The following is a 24697-nucleotide window of genomic DNA, read 5'->3' as shown; positions in this document are numbered from 1 at the left end:
CCCGACGTTTTGTGTGTAGATCGTTTTTGGAACCCGATGCGGAGAGGAGTGATTGAAGGGGGAACTTTTTGTACAGAAAGTGTGGAACACCCTTCTCCCAACCCTGTTTCCCACGGACCCTGGCGACCCGGACCCGTTTCCCCTGCACGTTGTATATAGCCACTTGGTGTATGTGTTCACTGTAAATAAACGCACTGTCCTTCGCTTAAAGGAAAACCCTGGCCTGCGCCTGAGTCTCTTTCGGAACCCCTAACACTAGAGTCAAATGCAGGGCCATCTGTGTAAAGCTTGACTGAAATTAGGTCATGCAATCCCCAGCACAACGGCAAATAACTGAAATAGAATTACTGAAAAATAACTAAACCAAGGTGCTGTAATGGTCCAATGAAAGTCACATTTCAAGCTGAAATACTGTGACTGGACCTTAAGAGAGCTGTGCAAGAAAGATCTGACTGGGAAACCACACACTTACTAGGAAACAACCTGTAACTGAGAAGTTAGTTAATGAGAACCATGGCTAACCATGCTTTCTGACCATAAGAATGACTATGATTTTCTGCTCAGTATGACCTTAATCTAGCTGTCAAGGCTAGAAAGTCATCAGATAAGTGTTTGCTGAGATCACAGAGAGAGCAAACCGAGGTCGATTTTCCTGGACTTCATTACAACTTCTATGCTTGCTTCACTTTTCAGACTTGGAAGCTACATCTATCTTTTATACTGTCTATGTTCGGCACAGTTTAATTCTGGAGGTTGTCAATTTGGATTAGGTCACTTTTAGCTAACTTCTAGTGGCCATTTTAAGAAATGCAGTTTTAGGCATTTCCACATTGGCTTTACTGCTTGATTGGCTGCTAGTTAACCCTTTTCTCTAACTATTTATGCCTGCAGACTATGGAGTACTTCTTCAACTACTATGTAAAACTCAGTTAGATTACTATGGTTGAATATTAGAAAAAAACCTTTTTAATGTTACCGTCCAGGCATACCGATATAAACAAGTCTATTTCAGACTTGTTTTTCTGCTTTATTGAGATTTTCAAAGGAGGGGTTTTATAGGGATTCTTTAAGGGGAAACACGAGTAGATGAGATGTGCACTCTACTAACAATGATTAAGTATCAAAGTCTGTCTAGAAAGGTGCAAGGCTACATGAGCCAAAGAAAAAAACAGCCGACATTTCAAGGTAACATCTGTCTGCCAGATGGGCAACTTTGTTTTTACATATACATGAATTATTATTATAAAGTCGGCCATTGTTTATTCAGCAGTGGGTACACTGGTCACTGGGCTGGAAACTCCTGGGTGTTACAGGGTTTTAATGGTCGCACCACAATCATCATATATAGAGCTGATACCTTTCTTAGAACTGACCTATAGCTGACAATGACACTGTTTCCGGCATCATATCCTATTACACATAGGCTAATTGTGTATTCCGATGTAGAAGCTTTGTTTTTTACACTAAGTTTTCAACAGTTTAATAAAATTAGGTCAGTATACTGGAAACGAGTGCTAACAGTGAAGTGCAGCGCTAGCACTCACTTAGAGCAACTTTGGCTGACTTTTTAAACACACAAAAAGAAACCGCAACAGTTCATCCACGCACACTCCTGCACTGCATGTTAGTGTTTCTATTTGGAAGACCTTGGCAAAGCAGCCGATAAGATAGCTGTGTGCTGAGGAGGTGAAGGATAAAGTCTCAAGGGCAGTTTCATCGTCATTTGCTGACATCAAACACCAAAGAGTGAATGTGTGTGAGCTTCTTTGTATCTATGGAACAACAGTCTGATGTGTTAATGGCTGAGAGGACTTTGCGTACAGCGAATAATGCGATTCTGTGTTGCAGCATGAAATTTAATGGAAAGCATTAACAGACATCTTTGCTCATTACATTGTGTTTAAAAGCAGAAACAAACCTCGTGAAAGCATGACTGTCTGTGGATACAGGCTTGATTAATAGGAAGTTCCACACCCAAAATGTTGTCTTTGACGCTACAGTCTAGCTGAAATCTTATGACTCTGTGCCATAAAAACTTCTTTATTTTCCAATGTTTGCCCAAAACCCTGTGGTGTTTTAATCACCTAATCCATGCGTCATCATGACACAAATGATTCAGCTAATTCCTTTCGGTTTAGAGATGGAATAAAATAAATAGATCAAAAAAGCCTACAGACTTACAAACTATACAAAAATAGCATTTGAAATAATGTCGATTTTCTCTCTTAATTCAATTTTTCAGTGTAATTTATATGAAAAGATGATTTTGCCTCTAATTCTGACTTGCTGCCTTCAGTGTCCAGTGAATCAATGTCCAGTCAAACTGATCAGGATGGTGGGTTTGAGCTTTCGTTTAGGCATTATGTACATTATGCATATTCATTACATAATCAACAGATTAGCTGGGGTGCCACATAGCTGGCAGTAAATGAAAGGACAGGAAACGATACTAACAAGAGCACAGTGTTTGTAAGTACGAGTAAAGTCTTCAATGCTAATGTAAGCTAGCCTGCTTTGCTTGCACATGCAACTTGTGTTTGCAACCCACACTACTTCCTGTTTTGCCTTCTTTTCGCCACAGCGTGCAGGTAAATTTCATCATGCTGTGGTCTCACAGCAGCAACAGCCGGAAACCCCCTCGTCTGTGGCTATGAGCTCTTAGCTGTGGGAAGTGGGCAATCTTGTATCTGAGCCTCATCTACTGACCCCTCTGGCAGATGAACTGTCATTGTGCAGGCACGGATCCCCCCCAGAGGCTCCAGCACGTTGAACACCCTGTCCCACACGTCCTTGTCTGGATCATATCGCTGCACGATGTCGACCATGCATCTGCTGTTCCAGGAATATCCTCCCACCACATAGATCTGTCCATTGAACACAGTCACACCTACGTCGCTCTGGCCCCGAGGCATTGGTGACACCACCGTCCACTGGTCTGTGTCAGGGCTGTAGTATTCGCAGCCCAGCACGTCGTCATAGTCGCTGCAGCCTCGGAAATGATTTCCGCCCATGACATAGAGTCTGTCTTCCACAGTGCACATGCAGTGCAGGCCACGGAGCTCCGTCATGTCTGCCCGTCGACTCCACGTGTCAGCGACCGGGTCGTAACACCAAAGCTCCTTCTGGAAGGTGTCACGGGTGATGCCGCCTGTTTGGCACAAGAACAGGATTGGTATACAGATATTTAATTCAAGTAAAAGCATAAATACCACTGCTTCAAAATACTCCAATAAAAATCCTACTTATTCATTGTCCAGTAAAATGTTCTTTTTGACTGATATGATGTGACTCTAGATATTATTTGTACTAATACAAGTTGGTACAGTCATGCTAAAAAATCTTTTCTGCAGAACTCTATGAAATCCTGTGAAAAAGTACCTAAACCTCATGATTTAACAGCATTTAGAACCATCTTTAGTTTAGCCTAATTGTTTTCTGTAAGCCTATCAGTCTCTGATAACATTTAGAGACAACATTTGCTTCAGTTCATTGAGGTTTGTCTGTATTTGTTAACATAGTCTGGACTTTGACAGAGCCAGTGCAAAACCTTGATTCTTCTCCTTTTTAGCTGTAGATTTGCAGGGTGCTTGGGATCATTTTCTTGTTAAATGACCCAACGTGGTGCAAGCTTTAGCTGCGAATAGACTGCCTCACATTTGACTCTAGAATACTCTGATATACAGAGGAGGTCATGGTCTAGTTAGTGCAAGTTGCCCAGAGCATGCTATTTATTTATTTATTTTGTTATATGTATGAAAAGTAAATATTAAAAATCCATGTTTGCCTTAATTTTCAAATGAATGTTGTAAGCTATAATATGTCGTATAATATTGCACTGTGAAATTTAGTATGGTTAAAGAATAATATAAATACTAGAGTAAACTGCAAGAATTATTATGCTTTATTGAAGTACTGAGGTAAGGTGACCTTGTTACTTTCTATCTCTAATAAATAAACTAAAATGTGTTTAATCAAAAAGAATACAGAGTTAGTGAAACAGCAGATGTTGTTTATAAGATCGATATGTACGTGAACGTCTGCAGGAGAGTATGAGATAATGGACACACTGCTTCCTGTGGCCGAACATTAAAAACAGATGTGAGTAACGTCCTTCCTTTCACACCATGAATGCGATGCCAGTGTTCTTTCTTTGATCTTTTGCTTATTATTTATAAATGCCAAGGTGTTTGTCATCCAGAGCAGTGGCTGTTTTGTCATTAGGTGAAGGTTTGTCTTGTTTATTTTAGAGTTCAAATGATCCATTAGTCAGAAAATTAACACTTGCCCTCTTGAAAAGGAAAAATAACCCTAGATCCTTGTACACCTAACGACTAATTCAATAATTGAGAAATCAGGTTATTTTAATTACAACAAGCGAACAACTGAACTACAGTGAACAGTGAAAGTCTGTGTTTTAAGAAATGGTGAATGCTTTGTTTAGCGTTTACAAGTTTAATACTTCGGTAACCTTTTGTTGAAGCAGTGGTTTGTAATCGTACACCAAATTACATGCATTACCACTGTGGGCTTCTTGATGACATGCATACTGTCTAACTCAAAGAACCTCAGGTAGAAAGAGAATGGATGTGTGGATGTCCAAGTAAAGTATGCGCTGTTGTCTTCAAACTGCTATAATGCAGATATATGTTGTAACTTCAGACTGTGGGTTTGAACTTTGTTGCAAAGCGATGTGGTCCCCTTCAACTACAGGTTTCCTGATTCACGAGTGAAACCCGTCTTTCTGCTCTCAACTCTAAAAGCTGTTTTCCTGTCCAAGGTTGCTAAGAAACAGGCCTGAGAACTGTGTGAGAGCCGCTCATGAGACTGTGCATCTCAACAGGAAGTGGTTTCAAATAGGTCAGCCGTGAAGCATTATCTAATGCATTTTGTCAGGGTGGGTTTTCTTGTTCTCTCCAGACAGCCCTTTTAAAACTTTGACAAAACATCTCGACGAGCAAAAAATAAAAAATATATTAAAACGAACCAATTCAAAGCGCATGGTTCAAACACAAATTTGACCTGTTATTGATAACTCTCAGTAAAAAAGGGAGAAGTCAAGTATCATTGTTATACAACTGTAGACAGTCACTCTATAAACCTTTCTTGCTAACTGTTTCATTTGCAACCTCTTGCCTAAGTGTCAGTTCCTCATTTTTTCTTTAACGACAACAGGAATCTTCCTCTAACTCTGACCATGGCACTGATCGCTCTCTCTTATAGAAAATCTATAATTGAAATGAAACTGAAACAACAGTTCTCGAAATGGTTATGTGGTCATTTGTCATTTGCATTGCAAACATAATGACAAATAGACTCCATTCAGTGGTATTTAACACTCTTCTGTGCAGCACAGTGTTTAACCTTTTGAAATCTGCTTTGAATGGTTACATTTTACTATTTAGTTTGCTAGCATGCTCCCATATATCTACATTTTAACGACAAAAGTGAACTAAACAATAACATTTATGATGTAAAAAGTCAGTCAGATGTTGAAATCGTGCAAATTGAGAAAATTAAACATTCACAAGAGCTGAAAATGTAACAGGATGAGAAAAAATGCTTTCACTCACCCAATTTGTAGATATGAAGATAATTTGAATCAAATAATAATAATAGGTGAATACAGTTAAATAATAAATTAAGTTTTGCAAACCTTTTCACTAGCTGGGATTCTGAAAAGATGGTGAAATATTAAATATATGTAAATAGTTTTGGCATTTTCCTGTTAAAATACACAAAGCTTACCTTTATGCTATAAGTACTAGCGAATCTTGCTGTAAGACATAAGCTTTAATTGGCAGGAGAGTGCTGTTAGTACCAAGTTTTGACTAAAAGTCAGATTGGGGATTGTGTTTTTCTCAACAGGTGAAGTGAACACACCTGTATTTGAAGCTCCTTTAAGATTTTAAATTAGATTTAAGACAGATTTCATAAGCTTTGCTTCTGCTACAGTAGAAATCCTCCAGCGTGACCACTTGGGCTTTCATAATTTTACAAAATTATAAATCAATTAAATAAGTTCATTTTTAGTGAATTGGTTGTGTTTCTAAACTATTTATGTATAACTTTAACTGTATTTACTTTAGATTTTAATGCAGGACTTATCACTAATTGTGGACTTATCGTGTCATATTAAAGGTGTAAATACAGCCTATTTCTCATGTTTAAAAAAAAAAGGTGGAAAAATCTGTAAATGCTAGTAATTACTTTATAATCTTATACTGCAGGATTTGTTTTAACAGGGTTAATTGTTGCTGTCTTACCTGAAATGTACATGAGGCCTTCATGGACTGTTCCAGCATGTCCATAGTGGGGCTCCACCATACTGTTCACAAAGGTCCACTCATTTTTCTTCAGATTGTAGCACTCCACCGTATCTGAGCAAAATCACAGAGGGATGTTTATGCAATTTATTCAGCAAATACCTTTTTAAATGGCAGTAAATAATCCTAATAGGGAGAGCTATAACAGATCAGTGATAGCAGCAGTGTCCATAAACATCTTTTGAACAATTCAAACGTTACTTTTTAGTAGAAAAAGAACTGAATGGTAAAAAGGAAGCGGTTTCTAGCTTACACTGAAAAAGAAATTTATTACAGCTCACCAATTTCTCCTGAGGCGTTCCTTCCTCCCACTGCAAACAGCTTCCCATTCAGGGCACTGAGATGGAAGAAAGTCCTCTTGTCATTGAGTGACGCAATCTGTAACCACTTGTCAAATCGTGGATCGTAGCGGTAGGCGCTGTCTATGGCTGTCTTGCCCTTTGTGTCGTAAGTACTCTGACCTGAGAAGTCGAAAAGATTCAGTGTTACCTTGGTGATTGCAACAAAAGGCCATTTACAACCTGTTCATATCAGTGTAGATCATTTATTCATGCTTAGTTTTGATGATGCTTGAACTAAAAACGCTGGCTTATACAAAATTAAATACTCATATTAGATGAACACATGGCTTAAATTGGCTGTTTGTATGTTTATGTGTGTACTCCGCTCTGACCTCCAACAATGAAGAGAAAGCCGCCTAGAAGAGCCACACCATGCTGATAGCGTGGCACCTCCATGGGCTTCAGGGCCCTCCAATGGCCGGTTTTCTCGTCGTACAGCCTTAACTCCCGGCTCACCACCAGCTGTTGTCGCATTACACCACCCAGGACCAGAATATGAGTTGCGTCTGACCTTATCTGTGTCCTCTCTGTTTGCAGGGCTGGCTGCATGTAAGGCATCATCTGGTAGTTACTGGCCTCCAGCAAGAGGTTCACACAGGCTGTCTCAGAGCGCATCAGAGAGTCGCTTTCTTCTTCATCATCCTGAGAGATCTGAATCAGCTCACTGGGGCTCATCAGTGGGAAGCGAATATGCCGCATCAAGGCATAAACAGAAGTTCGGCGTTTGGCAGACTCGTGGTCCAGCCATCCTCTTGCAATATGATAGAGCTCCAGTTCCGAGAAACCTTTCAGCGAATTGCTGGCAAGAGCGTTGGCCATGCTGGTCTCCGAGAGCTCAAGGTAGCGGCCACACTCCACTAACTCTGAGAGGTTCTGACTCACAAACTCACCTGTTGTGATACAGATAATCAACAATCAATGAAAATTACCAAGTTTATTAGAGTTTTAGATATAGTTTTCTATTTAACAATGAGGGGCCACATACAATAAGGATGATATAAGGATAGATATGCTTATTTCAGGTAGTGCTGATGACTGGAAACATTTAATAACCATTAAATAATAACCACTGATAATCAAAGATCATATCACTTACCGATATTCTGCTGAACGTCCTCTAGAAGCAAGTCTGTGGCTATGCGCTCAACTTCCACACAGTTATCAATAGTGATCTGCAATGAACAACACAGAAAATAGAGTCATCAAACAGATAGAGTTAATAGTCTTTGCTCTATACTGCATTGTCATTCATTGCCATGGCTCCCTTCCAATGTCATATTATGTTCTGATCCTGAGTGCATGTGAAGGACAAAGAAGCAATCAGAGGGATTTGGCAGCTCATTAGCTAGGCCTCCAGTGTACTTGAATATAATTAGCAGAATCCTGAACGAATGTGACCTTAAACTGAAAGAAGAAGTGCTCACCTCACTGCTCAGAAGCTGATTGCAAAACCGCAGGACTGGCATGACCTGCAAGAAGTTTGCGGCCTCCAGTGTGTCCTGAAGATTGCCCATGTCGAGGCTCACTTTGGATGTGTAAATGAAGTCTATAATGTTCTTTAAGCCCAACTTAGTGACCCCATGCAGCTTGATCTCTCTCATCTCCTGCTCCCTCATGCCTCCTGAACAAGAATAAGCAAGGATCAAAAAGAGACAGAAAGCATGTATTTGCATTGCTTTAGAAGATTTGCCTTGTGTAGGCATGATGCACAGTCAGCAAGATGCAAAGATGTAACAATGCACAACATGAAGTTTATGCAAATAGGAAGGACAGGGACTAGAAATAGAGAGCATATTTCTCCTGTTTTGGCTTCCCTTCATTGGCTTCCTGTTAAATCCAGAATTGAATTCAAAATCCTGCTCCTCACATACAAGGTCTTAAATAATCAGGCCCCATCTTATCTTAATGACCTTGTAGTACCATATCACCCTATTAGAGCACTTCGCTCTCGCTCTGCAGGCCTACTTGTTGTTCCTAGAGTATTTAAAAGTAGAATGGGAGGGAGAGCCTTCAGTTTTCAGGCCCCTCTTCTGTGGAACCAGCTTCCAGTTTGGATTTGGGAGACAGACACTATCTCTACTTTTAAGATTAGGCTTCAAACTTTCCTTTTTGCTAAAGCATATAGTTAGGGCTGGACCAGGTGACCCTGAATCCTCCCTTAGTTATGCTGCAATAGATGTAGGCTGCCGGGGGATTCCCATGATGCATTGAGTTTTTCCTTTCCAGTCACCTTTCTCACTCACTATGTATTAACAGACCTCTCTGCATTGAATCATATCTGTTATTAACCTCTGTCTCTCTTCCACAGCATGTCTTTTATCCTGTCTTCCTTCTCTCACCCCAACCGGTTGCAGCAGATGGCCCCGCCCCTCCCTGAGCCTGGTTCTGCCGGAGGTTTCTTCCTGTTAAAAGGGAGTTTTTCCTTCCCACTGTTGCCAAAGTGCTTGCTAAAAAGGGGTCATATGATTGTTGGGTTTTTCTCTGTATCTATGAAGCGCCTTGAGGCGACTTTTGTTGTGATTTGGCACTATATAAATAAAATTGAATTGAATTGAATTTGTTAATTATGTATTCAGATGTAAATATCTTTTGTGAAAATCTCACCTCAAAGGAAGCTGTGAGCAAAGAGGAGCCAGAATCTCTAAACAGACTTCCTTTTGGGGGTTTTAAGATGCTTGCTAATGTTTATCTATCTAAAGAGTAAGTCTGAGTTAAGCAAACAGAAAACCTTTTCTGTCTGCTGCACTGCGTTACAAACATACGTACTTCCTTCCTACAAAACTTGTATGATGACTACAATGTCACTGTTACCTTTCTTTCTCAATGCAGTGCCTCAACGATAGAAAGGAAAACAAACCTGTGAACATCGCTTTAAAGTAGTCGCTGGATGAAGCCATGATGACTCTGTGGACGGGAAACTTTTCCTTGCTATCTCCAGGAACTAAGACAACATCACAGAGCGTCTCGTCTCCCCGAAAACTATCAAAGCCCTTTGGGGAAAATAATTCGATGGGTTAGTTGTTAAAATGAACCCTCAAAATAATTTAATAACAAACAGCTGTTCAGACAGTAATAAAGACCTTTAGCACATCCTCTCCATGTTCAGTGCTACTGAACACCTTGGACAGGGGCCGGGGAGGAAGCTTGGGCTTTGTTGATTTGTCAGGGCGTTTAGGTGGTATTTCCATGGGTGGTGGGAGAACAAAAACTGGTGCTGGAGCTGGAGCAGGAGGCACAATAAGTGCTGGTGGAGCTGGTCTGTCATCTATGGAGGGGAAACACAAATTTCACTGAATTTGAGAGGTGAGAGAAGCCAATACTCCTGCTGATGCTGCAGGTACACTGAGCTACAGCTAAGAACAAATAATGGATTTCTGCTGCAGTGGAAACATGAAAGATTTAGCATCAAAATCTAATCAGAAAAGCCAAAGTAAGCACATATTAAGCAGAAATCTTACTGTAAAAGGTAAGATTTAACATTATTAAACACAAAATGTTGACTTTTTTTTTTTTTTTGCCTGTCCCGTTTGGCTCTTTTGCCATCAGAATTATTGTCTAAAGGCAAAGAAAGATGCCCAACGGATTTACTTTGCCAAATTGACCATCCCAGCCTTGCCGTAATGGTCCATTTGATTCACCTTTTATTGTTTATTTTATTTTCACTTGCTGAATATGGGACAGACTTGACTGGGGGAAAGAAGGGGAGAAAGAAAGAGGGAAAGAGAAACAGCTGAGAAGAGGGACGGGGGAGAAGGGCAAAAAACAAAAACCAACAGAACGGGCAGGGAAAAAAAAAAATAAAAAAAATAAAAAAAATGCATATATCAATCACCTGGATCAGCTGTTGAGAAAGAAAAAAGAAAACAAGCAGAAGAGAACGAGTAATAGAATAAACAACATCACAATGATATATGGGAATATGACAGTAAATACTAAATATTAAACATTATTGTGCAGCACATAACATAATCAACAGAACACAGTGTGCTTTGAGGTAGGAGCCAAAAAGGGTGTAGTTTGTGGGTGTGATCACCCGTGTGTACACCTGTGAGCATGGACGCGCTTGTTTTTTTTAAAAGGTTCCTTCATGTAATGATCTGCTAGAGGGTGTGGGGGGGCCACAGCCCCGTCCTCCAGGGCATGAAGCGGGTATGGAGGAAATCAAAACTCCAGACATCCAGAGGCCCCCAGAACACAAGAGACCAAGGAAGACCAACAGAGGGGCAGCCGCGCCACTGTCCCAGAAAGAGCTGAGGAGAGTCCCAGATGAGGGCTCACTCAGCAGCAACAAAATGTTGACATTGATAGTTCTGTGTCACCATGGACACTCACCTTGTTGAACAGGAGGAGGAGGAGGTCTTTCTGGCTGAGCCGGGTGTCTCTGATCCCTGGATTGATTCCTGCTGCCTAGACGAGACAGTCTGCGGCTCAGCCTACCTGCCCCGCTGTCGTCTCCATTCGCCCTGCACAGGAAGGATTCACAGTAAAAGAACAGGTCTGTCATTAGCTGTCATTTTACAAAGTGATGTTTACGAAGTGACAAACAATGTTGCAGAATTATGGATATGGTTTTATAAATTTATTATGTGCACTAGTGCAAACAAGGTCACAAATTAAACATCTGGTGAGTTTACTTTAGGTTTCAGCTACACTGTTTTTAATTGGTAGGAATATTCATTGTGTTTTGGCTCTCAGCACTTCCTCTTAGAAGCGTGTAAAAATGCTGCTTTCTTCAGCGGACCCTCTCTACCGCTCAAAGCATCTCAGATCTGAAACATTTGATTAATGATGCTTTTTTCTTGGGAGAAGGCCTAATTTGCAAAAGTCCCTTATCTGTTTTGTAGTGCGTGTCCTGTGGCCTGAAAAAGAGGAAGCAGTGGACTTTTTTTTAAAAAGTGCACTATGTCTCCTCTTAAAACGGTTTCCTGCTGTGGGTCTTACACTCAGGTGAAAAGGCATCTACATGTTTGTTCCATCGACAATAGGAAGACGTGGCCTCACATATAGAATAAAATCCAAATCTACGACACATCAACAATCTACAGAGCACCGCTCAAAAACATGTTCCCGTGTTTTCGAAGTGCAACTATAGACAAGCAGATCCTAACTTGGTTACTAATTACACGTGTGATGAGATGCAATATGTTACAAGTTATGAGTAATCTTTCGGTGAAAGTGCACAATGAGAGACTTCTCAGAGCACACTCATCTTTTAAACTCAACCTCCACTCTGCAGCTTTGTGATTGCAACGCTCTCAGCTGTTGACAAAATCTGTCTTCATACAGATATAAACATGAAAACACCTGCAGATGAGCTCAAAACTGCTTTTTCGGGTGGGTGTTCCTGCTGCAGCAGGTGTCTCCACAACCACATTTTCCCATAAGACACACACACAGACACACACAGACACACACACACACTGAGTGAAAACGTCAGCCTCGTTGTTGTGGCTGGTAAAAACGTCTCTAAAGAATTTTCTTCTGCTCCTTCTTCTAAAACCTTCACCTAAAAAAATATCCTCAACTCATTTCTATTGTATGTTTCACAAAAGTGTTGAATATTGATTAACCAGATGAGAAATGATGAGATCTAATGTAATGATGAAAACCTTCCTTACCCCATGTCATTGGCCTCTTGGGGTTGAGGACTGTTGTTTCGCTGATGAGACTTCCTACATGAAGAAATAAAAAAAAGTAACAATGTATTGGTGTTGCATAAATGTATCTGCGGACCACAAAGCACCTTTTTGCGGTGTCTACTTTACTACAGTAAATTCTTTCTAGCTTAGGTCCGCATGCAATGCTTTTCTAAGTTAGGCAAAGATTTGTACTTGTGTGAGTATGGATTCGACACAGAAATAACACTTCTCTGTTAGGCTGTTTTGTTGGTCTCGCATGATAATTTAGTCAGATTTGCTTCAAAGTTTCCTATTGCAGCATTCTTGTTTTTTCACAGCATATTTGATGTGGCCTCACATGATGGCAGACAACACAACCTTCACTGAACTTCACTTCAAATGTTCTCGTCATCATTCCCATCACAGCTCTCGCATTTCCTCGTGAAGAAAACCTCAAATGTGCATGCTGAAACTGACGTACAGTCTGTGAAAAATTCTGTAATATTTGATCTTGTTATGCACAAAACCCAACCCAACTTCACAGCTACTGTTCAGCAATCTGAAAATATGATTAGCATGCTTGTTAGCAGATAAGCAGATAAGATCAGCTGTGTGACAAACGCTTTGGTTTTGCTTTTTGAAAGGTTGATATTGTTGCGTTCGACCTTTATTGACCTCGTACATAAAGCTCATTGTCAACGATTGTGCGCACACCTGCACTTTACCTCAACTCTTAATAATAATGATAATAATGATAAGACTTTAATACCCATAATATCTAGGTAACTGGTTATAAATAAGTGAAACGCTACACTTCTGTAGCATCCTTGTACAGCTGAAATATGCACACGACTTGGTGGCACTTTGCTGTGTGCTGTGCAGCTGCCTCACCTGCACTTTTGTAAAAGTACAAAAAAGGGACATTTGTGGGTGACCTACCTGGAAGAAGAAAGCTTCCTCAGCAGACTTGACCCGAGCCCTCCCTCCAGCCTGGCAGTTGATCCAAAACAAACTCTAAAAAGAAAGACTGAGCAGAAAATGTCTGCTCCACTGTGCCAGCTGGTTGAAGAGTTGAAGCGTCTGAGTGAGCTTCACCGTTTTAGCTTAACCAAGACCTCAGTTACTTCCTGTGCTACTTCTCTTTCTCACTTTAGGTTTCTTTCCGCATTTTGATGCTCTCCACCCGACAGTGTCACACTTCAGATCATGTCAGCGAAATAAGAAAAGTTATTTCAGAAGCTGCTTTTGCTTTTAGGTTTTTAATGAATCATGTTGACACACACAGGGCCTTTAGTGACCTTGTGTGCTTGCATGATTTTGCAAATGGAGTAACTGCACTGTTCAAATTTTAAAGTCTATAGTTAAAAGATGAATGGAAGCCAAAAATATGCAACATACTGAACAAGACATAACGCAGTGACAACAGACAACATGAACTTTTCAACTTAGAACTTCTCTGGTTCTGATGAGAACCTGACCTGCAGCTAATCCACTTATTAGAAGTTCAAACATTAATTTTCATATAGATCAGATCAGATACTACACTTCAGTTATCACATGAAATTAATAAATCCAGGAAAGAGCAACAGATATTTGCCACATGCTAGAGTTTATTCAGCCATAAGAAATGGCAGCATTTCAAACCACAGTGTACAGAGTGCACTCATGTTGATTCGTTACAGCAGAATAGAAAAAAAAAGCTTTCATGGCAAGTGCCTCCATCCTTTCCTCCCTTCACGATCTAAAACAGCTTGATAAACCTTGAACTGACTCCCAGCTTTCTAAAACACTCACTCACTCATGTAGTCTGGCATGAATATATATCAGAAGTCCCACAATTTATTCCTGATGATGGTTGTTTTCATGTACTGCGTGAGGTAAACTTGTTTCTGTTTATTTTTTTGTTATAATGAATTCTCAGGCTCTTTGTTTAAGTCTCAGTCTGGTTTAGTGGGATAATTGTCCTCAGTGCTGCCCTCTGCTGGCGGTCACAGCTTGGAAAACTGAATGAGGTTCCTGTTGATTTCAGCTACATTCCTGCAACCTGGATCAATAAACATATATGGTAAATGGTAAATGTATGGGTGGATGACTGTATTTGTATAGCGCCTTTACTAGTCCCCCCTAGGGACCCCAAAGCGCTTTACACACCCAGTCATCCACCCATTCACACACACATTCACACACTGGTGGAGGCAGCTACAGTTGTAGCCACAGCTGCCCTGGGGCAGACTGACAGAAGCGAGGCTGCCATATTGCGCCATCGGCCCTTCTGGCCAACACCAGTAGGCGGTAGGTGAAGCGTCTTGCCCAAGGACGCAACGACCGAGACTGTCCGAGCCGGGGCTCGAACCGGCAACCTTCCAATTACAAGGCGAACTCCACACTCTTGAGCCACGATCGATAAAACAGTAATAAAAATAATGCTGAAATGTTCCCTAAAGCCTGTTTATATATTAGCATGATTACAGCCATGTCCTTCAAGTTTGCATCAGACTCACCTGATAGAGCCATAGACAGACGGAACTCATCGTTTAGGATTTGCAGTACGTCCCTCACTCCTTCTTCTCCCTAAAAGATCACACAGGGCATATTTAAATTAAAAGCAAATTGAATTCTGTAATCTCAAATGCGTACTTGGTGTTAACTAAATAATTACTACAATCAATGAAAACAAACACCTCAATGTGCTGTCATAATCGTACCTTGTATGCGAGGCCCCACACTGCTGGACGGCCAATGAAAACACACTTGGCTCCCAAGGCCAGCGCTTTCAGTACATCACTTCCTGTTCTGATTCCTCCGTCAACATAGACCTCAATTCTGCCTTGTACAGTGTCCACAATCTCTGGCAGCGCATCAATCTGTTATAACAGAGACAGAGATAACCTTACTGCACCATTGAACACTCAGATATGTATCTGAGTAAGCTACTATAGGTCAATGAGTGAACAAACAAAAAGAAACCCCGTACTTTCTGCAGCTCGGGTTATTGCTATGAAATTTTACTGCTGTGAAGCGGTAACATAATTTGAAAAATGCTGTGAAATAGACTGAAAATCTGTTTTGTGAAGAGGTAAACAAAAAGACTAATAATCCCAGACTTTCACTGGTTATCTATCGTACATTTTATGAATATGATCTTGAATAAAAGAATGTAGCAATGAATGTGGTCAGCGAGTACCGAGGCTGGGCCTCCGTCCAGCTGTCTCCCCCCGTGGTTTGACACGATGATGCCCTGAACACCATGTTCCACGGCCAGCTCAGCATCCTCCTTGGTCAGGATACCCTTGATAATGATAGGTAGGCGTGTGATGGACTGTAGCCAGTAGACGTCCTTCCAGCTGATTGAGGGGTCCAGGGTGTTCGCTGGTATCCCATACTCCTCTGGGCCTGCTGTCTCCTGCTTACAGTGCATGTTTGTGATTGTACAACTCTTCTTAAGTGTTCACTTTGGTTTATAAATGTGCTGTTTTTACTGAAAATGCAATAATGGGACAACTCTGACACTGCTGGTGCATTTAAGTAACATTAGAGTTTGGATATCTTGTACATTTAAGTTGAAGTCCACCTTCCTGATGGACAAATACTGTACTCCAGACTGTAAGGTAATAGATTCTTAGAAATTAGCATTGAAATTACTGCCAAGGGGCAACGATTGCATCTGTGCCATTTATGACGGTATAAAATCAACATCAAAAACACAGTTGAATATGAGTAGTCTTTGTCTTAGCTCATTTTGTGTTCTTAGAAAAGTACTTGCATGTTTTGGAGCACAATGAATATAGAGAAAACTGTTGGCTGTTACCTGAAATACTCCATCAAAGTTCTTTACTTTGAGATGTGGTGGAAGTTTGAACTGGTTGCGAATGTCATTGCGGCGCTTTCCAGTATAGGGGACGTCGACAGTGAGGACCAACGCCTTGTACCCGAGCGCCTCTACGCGGTGCACCATTTGTTCCGACAGCTTCCTGTCTCGGTACACATACAGCTGGAACCAGCGGTAACCGTTGGGTGCTGCCGCCACGATCTCCTCCACTGAACATGTGGAATATGTGCTGGTGATGTAGCAGGTGTTGAGCGCCTCGGTGGCTGTGAGATGAAGGCTGGGGTGTTACTATGACTCCCGCATTTAAATGTCCAACTTTACAGCAAAAGCATACTTACAGCCTCATGTAAAAAGTGTTTTTGGTGTCCACAGCAGATGTGGGTGAGATTCTCAATAACACACATCTCAAGGCTTAGGGTTATGAAATATTAGGCTTGAAGCCTCCTAGAGTGTTTTCAGTGTTTAGTGTGTTTAATTCAAACACTGGTTCATTTTCCCCCTTAGTGTGTTTCCCTTGTGCAGGTGTCAACACGGTAATCATACTCAGGTGTGGACCAAAACAACTCCAACAACCACACCAAGAGCTTTTCGAGGAGTTTGTCTCAGTCGGGCTCCAAACGAACTCCAGAGTGATTAGTTTACGGTGTGAACGAGTGCCAACCAAAGTTCAACTCTGATCCAACTACCAGAAGTACATTACAAGTTTGAGCTAAACACCTTTCACTAGCCATGTATGCTTTGCATGCTGGAATGTATCAGGGTACCATAGATGCCAGCTAACAGTGAAATTAATGTAATTTCTCCACAGTCTCCAAAAGTCCATAACATGGCACTTTTTCTCTTGCATTCACTTTTGTTGCTCTTGCCCCAGACACATTTGGCCTATAAGCTCAGTGAATGTTCTCACTTTGTGTATAATGATGCTTTTTAGTTCGCTTGGAGTTCACTTCAATTTTTCTCTGTGTAACAATCTAACCATGGGAAAAAGCTACAAATTTACAAATTGAAACTGATTCAGACCACAGGAAACAAACTACAGGTGTAAAAACACCCTTAAAAACACGGGCGACCGTGGCTCAGGGGGTTGGGAAGCGTATCTGTAACCGGAAGGTCGCCGGTTCGATCCCCGGGCTCTCTGTCCTGGTCGTTGTGTCCTTGGGCAAGACACTTTACCCTACCGCCTACTGGTGTTGGCCAGAGGGGCCAATGGTGCGATATGGCAGCCTCGCTTCTGTCAGTCTGCCCCAGGGCAGCTGTGGCTACAACTGTAGCTTGCCTCCACCAGTGTATGAATGTGAGAGTGAATGAATAGTGGCATTGTAAAGCGCTTTGGGTGCCTTGAAAAGCGTTATATAAATCCAATCCATTTAAACAGTTAAGCTGCCAATGAAATTCTCTGACAAAAAACGGCTTGTCCCAAGGCTCACGCCAGCTTCAGTCAATTAAATTCTACCATTTTATTAGCTGCTACTAAGCACTAATTAGCAAGGATTTAACTCTGTGTGAAACACTCTTATACTTTAAAATAATCTAGTGAGTAAAAAAAGCACACAGACAAACAGAAAGACTGATTCATATAGATATGAAAACCATTCACCGACCCACATAATCTTGACACAAAAGTCCTTACCCCGAGCTGTGGCTACCTCTCCTTCATGCCAGGCCAGGCAGTGAAAGGCAGTAGGTGCGATACCGACAGGAAAGCTGATTTCTGTCCCCTGCACAGTGGTCCGTGTGTCGCTCACTGACACGTCCCGCAGGATACGAGGCCTCAGACGGATCCTGAGCGTGAAGCACAGTCGAACATGTAACTAATAAGATCACATGGTACGAGAAAATCTTTGTATATTTTACTGTATTGTGTATACTCATTCAGCAGAAGCTTCACTTTAAAAACAATGTGTCTCAGGGTCAAAACCCTGTCATGATAACACATCAGTAAGGAAGCAACTGGACTTCTTTAAGTTTCCTGAAGACGTTTAAACGCTCATCCGAGAAGCTTCTTCAGTTCTAAGACCAAATGGTGGACGGTCCCAGGTATTTAAAGCTCTAGTGGGAGTTGTCCCTAAGACGGCTGCTGACCCACTACTGATCATGTGCCTCATTACATGAGGAAAGGAGTGAAAAATGACACAAACCCTTTTTTACGCCTTGGCTCATGTGACGAGTCTAGCTTAGCTGCTTTTCTTTCCAAGCTCCTTGGATGATTACGACCTGGATGACTGAGAACCTACACAGACACTTTCCTAATGAAGTTATATTCCTCTGAATGTGAAGAGGACTTGGGGATTCTGTTTTCCCCAAAGCTATTACTGGTGATATATTAAGGAAACAATCCAATGTGATCATTTCTCAAAGGGACAAAAGTTATCTGCAAAATGGTAACAGACTCGTGGCAAAAACATACACTGTGACTTTACAAAATAGGCACTTTATCAGTCTTCATGGAGACATTAGAAAAGCTGAGAGGAATGCAGAAGGAGACACGGGAGAAAACATCCTCCCCAAAATTCTTTATCCCAGCAGTAGTGCAACTTTCCAAACTGTTCACCACAGGAAGTTGGAGGAACGGTGCAGCGTCAACACTGAGTAAAACCCAAACAGCCTGTTACTGATTATTTGGTATCACAGCAACAAAAACTGTACTACAGAAATCAGTTACAGCCATCCAAAGTCCACAGAAACAGGCCGTGCACTCACATGATCTTTGGCTCGGTACTGAAAATGTTTTTCAGTTGTGTTTGCTCCTATTCTATTCATAATGTAGAGATTATTTCTTTAGTGTGTTGAAGCTGCACCACTGCAGTGCTGCCTGCATGTCTGTGGTCACAATGAAGGTCAAAAAATGTTTCTCCTTTGTGCTGCCTTTAGATAGACGGTCTGACAAACATTGTAAAAAAAAAATCACCATGGAAACACGTGCATTATGCTTGTGCAATAACCTTGAATGTCTGGATCAACTTTATTTTGCTCACTGTACCTTTTGTAAGCCAGCAGATTGTCGTCCCTGGTGCAGCATTCATCTGCTCCAGCTGCATAATAATCCCAGGTGGCCTTTGAGAGATGCTCCTTAGCATACTCCTCAAAGTCTGTCAGGCATACCATCTGCATCCCTCCACAACAAACTCCCTCTCTGTGTAGGAGCAGAATTTTTCAGATTTCAGTGTAATCTTGGCAACAAAGCAGCAGAAAATACAATCAAGCATTGATATGTGTACTCTTAGATCTGTGCATATCATTTTAAATGAAAGCATTTCAACATGCTATATAGCCAGTGACTGACTGAAAATAAAGATTTCTAGTGTTCTACTGCTGGTCAATGCCAAGCACTGCTGACTTCATCACAGCTTAATCTTATCTGTTCACTCAACCGGCTAAACAGAATTTTCTGCATTGCATGCGAGATAAACAGCCCCAGTCACTCTGCATGTGTAAAGTTACAGCTTCAAGACTTACCACAAGCTACTGATATTCCAACAACAAAATTCCCCTACTCTAAAAGGACACAGCCTCTGTGAAGCACTAACTATTGCGACATCGCTGCTCAAACTGAAATGCCCCTCCTATCAGTGAATGCAGTGCAATCGATGACCCGCCAGTTAAAGTTCCGCACATCTGAGTAAGAAACATAAACTGGTTTAGTTTTCCTTTTTCCTCTACTTTGCATCCAAGTTCTTGTTTTCCTACCTTTGCTTTTGTCTCAATCAAAATCAAACTTTCATTGCGGCATTGTGAGAGCCGCTGACAGTGTAAGCGACCAGCAGGTGACCCCTGGCCTTATTGTGTTTACACAAGCTGGAAATGTGCTGATGATGACTGCGACTATAGTGAGGACGAGAGGCATCTGACAGTGTCGTGTGGTCCAGATGGAACATACAGCATATGGGCATACATATTTACTCACTGTTTACCCAGGATCCTACATGCTAACATATATACAACAGGGGCTTTTGTCAGGTGGGAGCTCCTGTTTTGTTACATGTTCTTAACAGTCAGCATAAAATTATGAGGGTATGCTCAACATACTTATGCTGAAAAAAAGTTTAGGTGCGCCTGTCCATCTGCTTGTTGATGAAAATGTCTTTAATCAGTCAATCACAAAGCAGCAACCCGTTTAGACATGTAGACATGAGATGACCTGCTCAACCTGAGCGTCAGAATGGAGAAGAAAGGTGATTTTAAACATGGCAGGCTTGTTAGTGCTACATGGGTTGGTGTGAGTATTTCAGAGACTGCTGATCTACTGGGACTTTCCAGCACCACCATCTCTTATTTTTACAGGGCTAAAAAAAAATTTAAAAAAATCCTGCAAGCAGCAGTTCTCTGGAAGAAAATGCCTTGTTGATACCAGAGGTCAGAGGTGAATAACCAGAATCTTTTGTCCTGACAGGAATACAATTCTAACTCAAATAACTACCCATTACAACTAAGATATCTAGAAGAGCAGCTGTGAATACATGGATTCATCTTGGAATATTTTCTTAGAACACTTTGGGCACCTTAGTACCAATTGAGCATTGATTAAATGCCTCGGCCTATCTGTTAATAACCACGTCTGTCCATTTATGACCACAGCATAGACCCTTTGAGTCTTCACGCTACAGGCTTACATTTAGCCAATATGAAGGCTAAGCTGTAATTGTGACATGAACATGGGCCTACCAGGTACAGGTGCCCGTTTCCCCTTTCTCGGTGTGCTGATACAAGCACGTTAGCAGGTGGGACAGTTGAGAAAGAAGTGCTGAATGACGTTGTTAGCTCTTAGCGTTAAACCCGAACCAACCTGTGACTCATCTCAAAATCTTTGGCCGTGCCTATTGAATTTTAGGCTCCCGTAAAAAACATTTTTAGATACTTTAAAATATTTTTTTAATAATTAAAGTGTGTTTGACTGTTTTAATTGGGTCTAAAGTACAAATTAAAAACCAAAGACACTTCTCTGTATGTTTATATTTGTCTTGAAGTCTGTCTTGTACAAACAGAACCCCCCCACACACTATTTGTTTTTGGTTCGTTCCAGCTGGAGATGCGTTACTAATGAACTTAAGTGTAAGTAAAAGTTAATTAAGTAAATAAATAAACAAATGTCATTCTCAACTCACGCTACGAAATATGTTTTTATCTTAATAAATGTATAAAATAGAAAGAATTTCTCTGTTTAAAGTGACAGCAACGAAAAAAAAGGTCTGACGAAACAGGACGACAAGCTAGCTGATAAACTGTTATAAGAAAAGCAACAAAATGTTTTGAAAATGAACTCATTAGCTCTTTTATCCATGACAGTAATTAACACTGTATCTAAATTTTAGATATAGAAAACCTGCATGCTCTGTCTTTATTAACTTATTAACGTGACCATAAAAATTTAATCAATGTTAAAACGGTTTTCTTATGTTACGTTTTATGAAAACACCATGGAGTTGTAAAACTGCTAAGAAAGCTTTGATGACATTTAAGACCATTTAACTATCCAAAGCTTGAACAAAGCTGGAATCCAGAGGCTGTTTGCTGGATGGCCGACTTGTGCAGAAAACTAATGTGTTTACAATCCCTGCTAACTTGACAAAAACTTTCTGGCAGTGCAGTCAATGAATCGGGAGACAGAAAGCATAAAACGGATGTTAAATTTGTATCAATTACTCACCGATTACAATTGTTCATTCTTTTAGCAGAGCTTCTTTCCTGACACATTCATAACCTGTAAACAGACCACAACCAAAATGTGAGCACAACATGATTATTGGCAATACTGTTACTACAACTACTACTGCTACCGTTACTGCCAATTATGTGACCCACATTGCTTTTAGTTCCACAGCACTAACACTCGTACTATGCCAGTGCTTTTAATACTGCTTCTTTTGCTACATTTGCTACATTTTAGTAGTATTACAAGTATTACAACTACAACCACCAGACAAACGGACATTGCAGCTCTTTCCTACACATAATACTGCTACGATTACAGCTAATAGTACTGATACTTTTTCTGACTTCTGCTCATGTACTGGGTTAAATATGTACACTTGGGTTTTAAGGGGTATTTATTATTTTCTTCTTTTTTTTTGGGTTGTATGGAAGCCCCAAACGCAATTTCATTGTTCTTGACAATGACAATAAATAAATAAATGCTAAATACTAAATACTACTAGCACTTCAAATCCATACATATAAAATAACAACACTGCAGAAATTAATACTGTTAGTAGTTCTGTTATTTTGTACACCATTTCTTTTTCTTTTTATATCAATTAAAACAATTGATGTGTACTAGTTAAGGAGTTCACCTAAACAGTTAATTTAACTGTTATTTCCAATGTCTGTTGGGAAATAACACTTTCTGACATCCGCTGTCAGAAAAAAGGTGCATTAAAAAGTATTATTGCTGTGTCTGCTATATAGTAACTATGCTGCTATACTTACGTCTACTAGCATTTGAGATATAAAAGCTGTGCCTACTATTTTTTAAAGAATTGGTTGTTTTAGATTTTTCACCAAAGTGAAGACAAAGTTTGTGAATTTAAATCATATCCAGAGATAAGGCGGCATTTGTTTTTAGTTAATCCACTGTGTTAAGTATTATTTAATAGTAACCTACAAAAACCTTTTAGAACAGAAAACCTTTCAGAATAGCTTTCAGCTATGAACACTTGAGGGCAGTCTAATACTGAATGAAGGTCCTTTCTTAAAGCTCCAGTCAACATCTGCAAACCAGATAAAGAGCTTGTATTTAATGTCTGTCATCCGTGAACACTATACATCTAAGACTACAGCACAACACGGAATAAACCTTGTTCAACCCTGCGCTCAGAGGTCTGTTAAACGTGAATGTATTAATATCCCAGTTTTTATGTATTATTTAAACCTTTTAATAAAAATACTTGAATACAAATGGGATAATTTGCTCAGTTAGATTTTTCTTATCTCCTTTTTTAAAAAAAATGTTTACTAAAAATGTGTAAAACACAAAAATAACCTGCTTTTACTGCACTGTTTATTTTACAGCTCGGCAGGACTGAGATATTATGTTTATTTTTAGGTTCAGTTTTTTAAGTGTGGCTGAATGTGTGTGATGAATGTGAGCCTCTGTCCTGTGTAGACTGTGAAAGGTGTCAGTTATTTAGCTCCATTGAATGGCAGCTGTGAGCACATTGTCCAAGTAGATTTCTAGAATACCTGGTGTTTGGTTTTCAATGTAAGATACAAAGCAATTTGAAGGTTTAATGAGCTACTGTTATACAGTAGGTTGGTGTATGGTACACTGGCTTAAGTAATGCTGCTCACCAAGAAGTCAACAGAAACTGACACTTTGCTGTTTTTAATTTATTTGGCGGCTAAATCCTGAGATCCTACATTTAGATGAATCCAATAACGGGAAGGCAGTGTAAGTAGATAGTTGCTGAAGTGGATAATTCAGTGTCTTACCTTAACCTGTGCTCTTTGGCAGGCCTACAGTAGGTGTTGGTTCCCTTCTCATGTGGCAAGGTCGTGTCAAAGGGCAGTGCAGCCCCCGAATCCTACCTCCCCCACCACAAGCTCTCTCACAGTGTGAGGCTCCGCCCACAGTGGGTCAACAACAGCTAAGCCACTTGTCAGCACTCTTTTTGCTGGTCTTTCTTTGTGCCAAAAACCACCAAAAGCTTGGTCAGGTCAATTCTATTGATCCATCACTCATAAATATACCAAACTCACAATATCGATTAGTGTTTGACATGCAGAAATACTTAGAACACTTGGAGCAACAAACACCTCCTGTTCTTGTTTTTTTATTTAAACTGTGGCAAATAAGTCTCAGCAAGTTTTCAAGTTTAACAGTTCATTAACACAGAAACACGGGGAGGCTGTGGGCACATCAGAAGAATATGACTGGTTGTACAATGAGACAGAATCTCTTTATACTTGTATGAAAGCTTCCTTCTATCTTTGAAAAATCCCCAGAATCACTGCTGCATGAAAATCCCCTTAACTGTCTATGCCAGGGGTGTCAAACTCAAATACACAGTGGGCCAAAATTCAAAACTGGAACAAAGTCACGGGCTAACATTAATATTCATTGAAAAAAAATCTTCCTCCAGATATAAGAATGAATCTTTTCTTATGGACTCAAATAAGTTTTGCTGGAAAACTGAATATGGAACAAGCAAAGCTTAATACTAAACAACAAAACGTTGTTAATTTGGCCCGCGGGCCAGAGTTTGACACCTATGGTCTATGCCATGTAGCCATCCTGTCTCCTCAGCAAAGGCACGACTATTCTCAGACATCCCTCCCTTATTATTTTTAATTTTTATTTGAAGCTTATTTCATCCTCCTTGATGCCCTCCCAACTTTCCTACTTTTCTCTCTCACATGTGCTCTTTAACCCTCCTTCCTATCTTCATATCTCCTTCCTTTCGTTTTTCCTCCCGATAAACACTCCTTCCTTTTCTTTTGCCTTTCTTTATGCTTCACTCTTTAAAGCATTTCCTCTTTCCTTCTATTCCTCCAGTTTCCCCTTTCTTGCTTATTTTCTCCTCTTGAAAACCATTCCTTCTTGTGTTTTGAATATTTTGTGAGAGTCAACAATTATGTGACTGTGTGTGTGTG

The 24697-nt window shown here is 40.5% G+C and overlaps 2 protein-coding genes across 6 annotated transcripts; both read right to left on the bottom strand.

The window, feature by feature from the left end:
• Window positions 1-1835: 1835 nt before the first annotated feature.
• Window positions 1836-13796, bottom strand: LOC309691662 (kelch-like protein 9). The gene is made up of 11 exons (XM_082509513.1): window positions 13222-13796; window positions 12283-12336; window positions 10997-11127; window positions 9745-9929; window positions 9522-9654; window positions 8089-8285; window positions 7761-7836; window positions 6997-7554; window positions 6605-6784; window positions 6264-6377; window positions 1836-3148 (listed from the first exon to the last, which is right to left on the bottom strand). Exons 2-11 carry the CDS (start codon window positions 12285-12287, stop codon window positions 2649-2651), a joined length of 2079 nt encoding a protein of 692 aa, XP_082365639.1. The 5' UTR covers window positions 12288-12336; window positions 13222-13796; the 3' UTR covers window positions 1836-2648.
• Window positions 13797-13874: 78 nt separating this feature from the next.
• Window positions 13875-23616, bottom strand: hao2 (hydroxyacid oxidase 2 (long chain)). 5 transcript variants are annotated; one of them, XM_082509529.1, is made up of 9 exons: window positions 23537-23616; window positions 21756-21809; window positions 19092-19244; window positions 17742-17893; window positions 16091-16374; window positions 15467-15685; window positions 14988-15146; window positions 14784-14853; window positions 13875-14326 (listed from the first exon to the last, which is right to left on the bottom strand). In XM_082509529.1, the coding sequence occupies exons 2-9, from the start codon at window positions 21800-21802 to the stop codon at window positions 14271-14273; spliced, it is 1140 nt and encodes a 379-aa protein (XP_082365655.1). In that variant the 5' UTR covers window positions 21803-21809; window positions 23537-23616; the 3' UTR covers window positions 13875-14270. The 5 variants fall into 5 exon arrangements, with proteins under 5 accessions (XP_082365655.1, XP_082365654.1, XP_082365653.1 ...); XM_082509528.1 differs by lacking the exon at window positions 23537-23616 and adding an exon at window positions 21911-22044; XM_082509527.1 differs by lacking the exon at window positions 23537-23616 and having other exon boundaries at window positions 21756-21892.
• Between the last annotated feature and the right edge of the window lie 1081 nt (window positions 23617-24697).

This window comes from Aulonocara stuartgranti, assembly GCF_965226115.1.
Source record: "Aulonocara stuartgranti genome assembly, chromosome: 16".
NCBI classification, from domain to species: domain Eukaryota; kingdom Metazoa; phylum Chordata; class Actinopteri; order Cichliformes; family Cichlidae; genus Aulonocara; species Aulonocara stuartgranti.
This window is presented reverse-complemented; position numbering and strand designations above follow the sequence as displayed.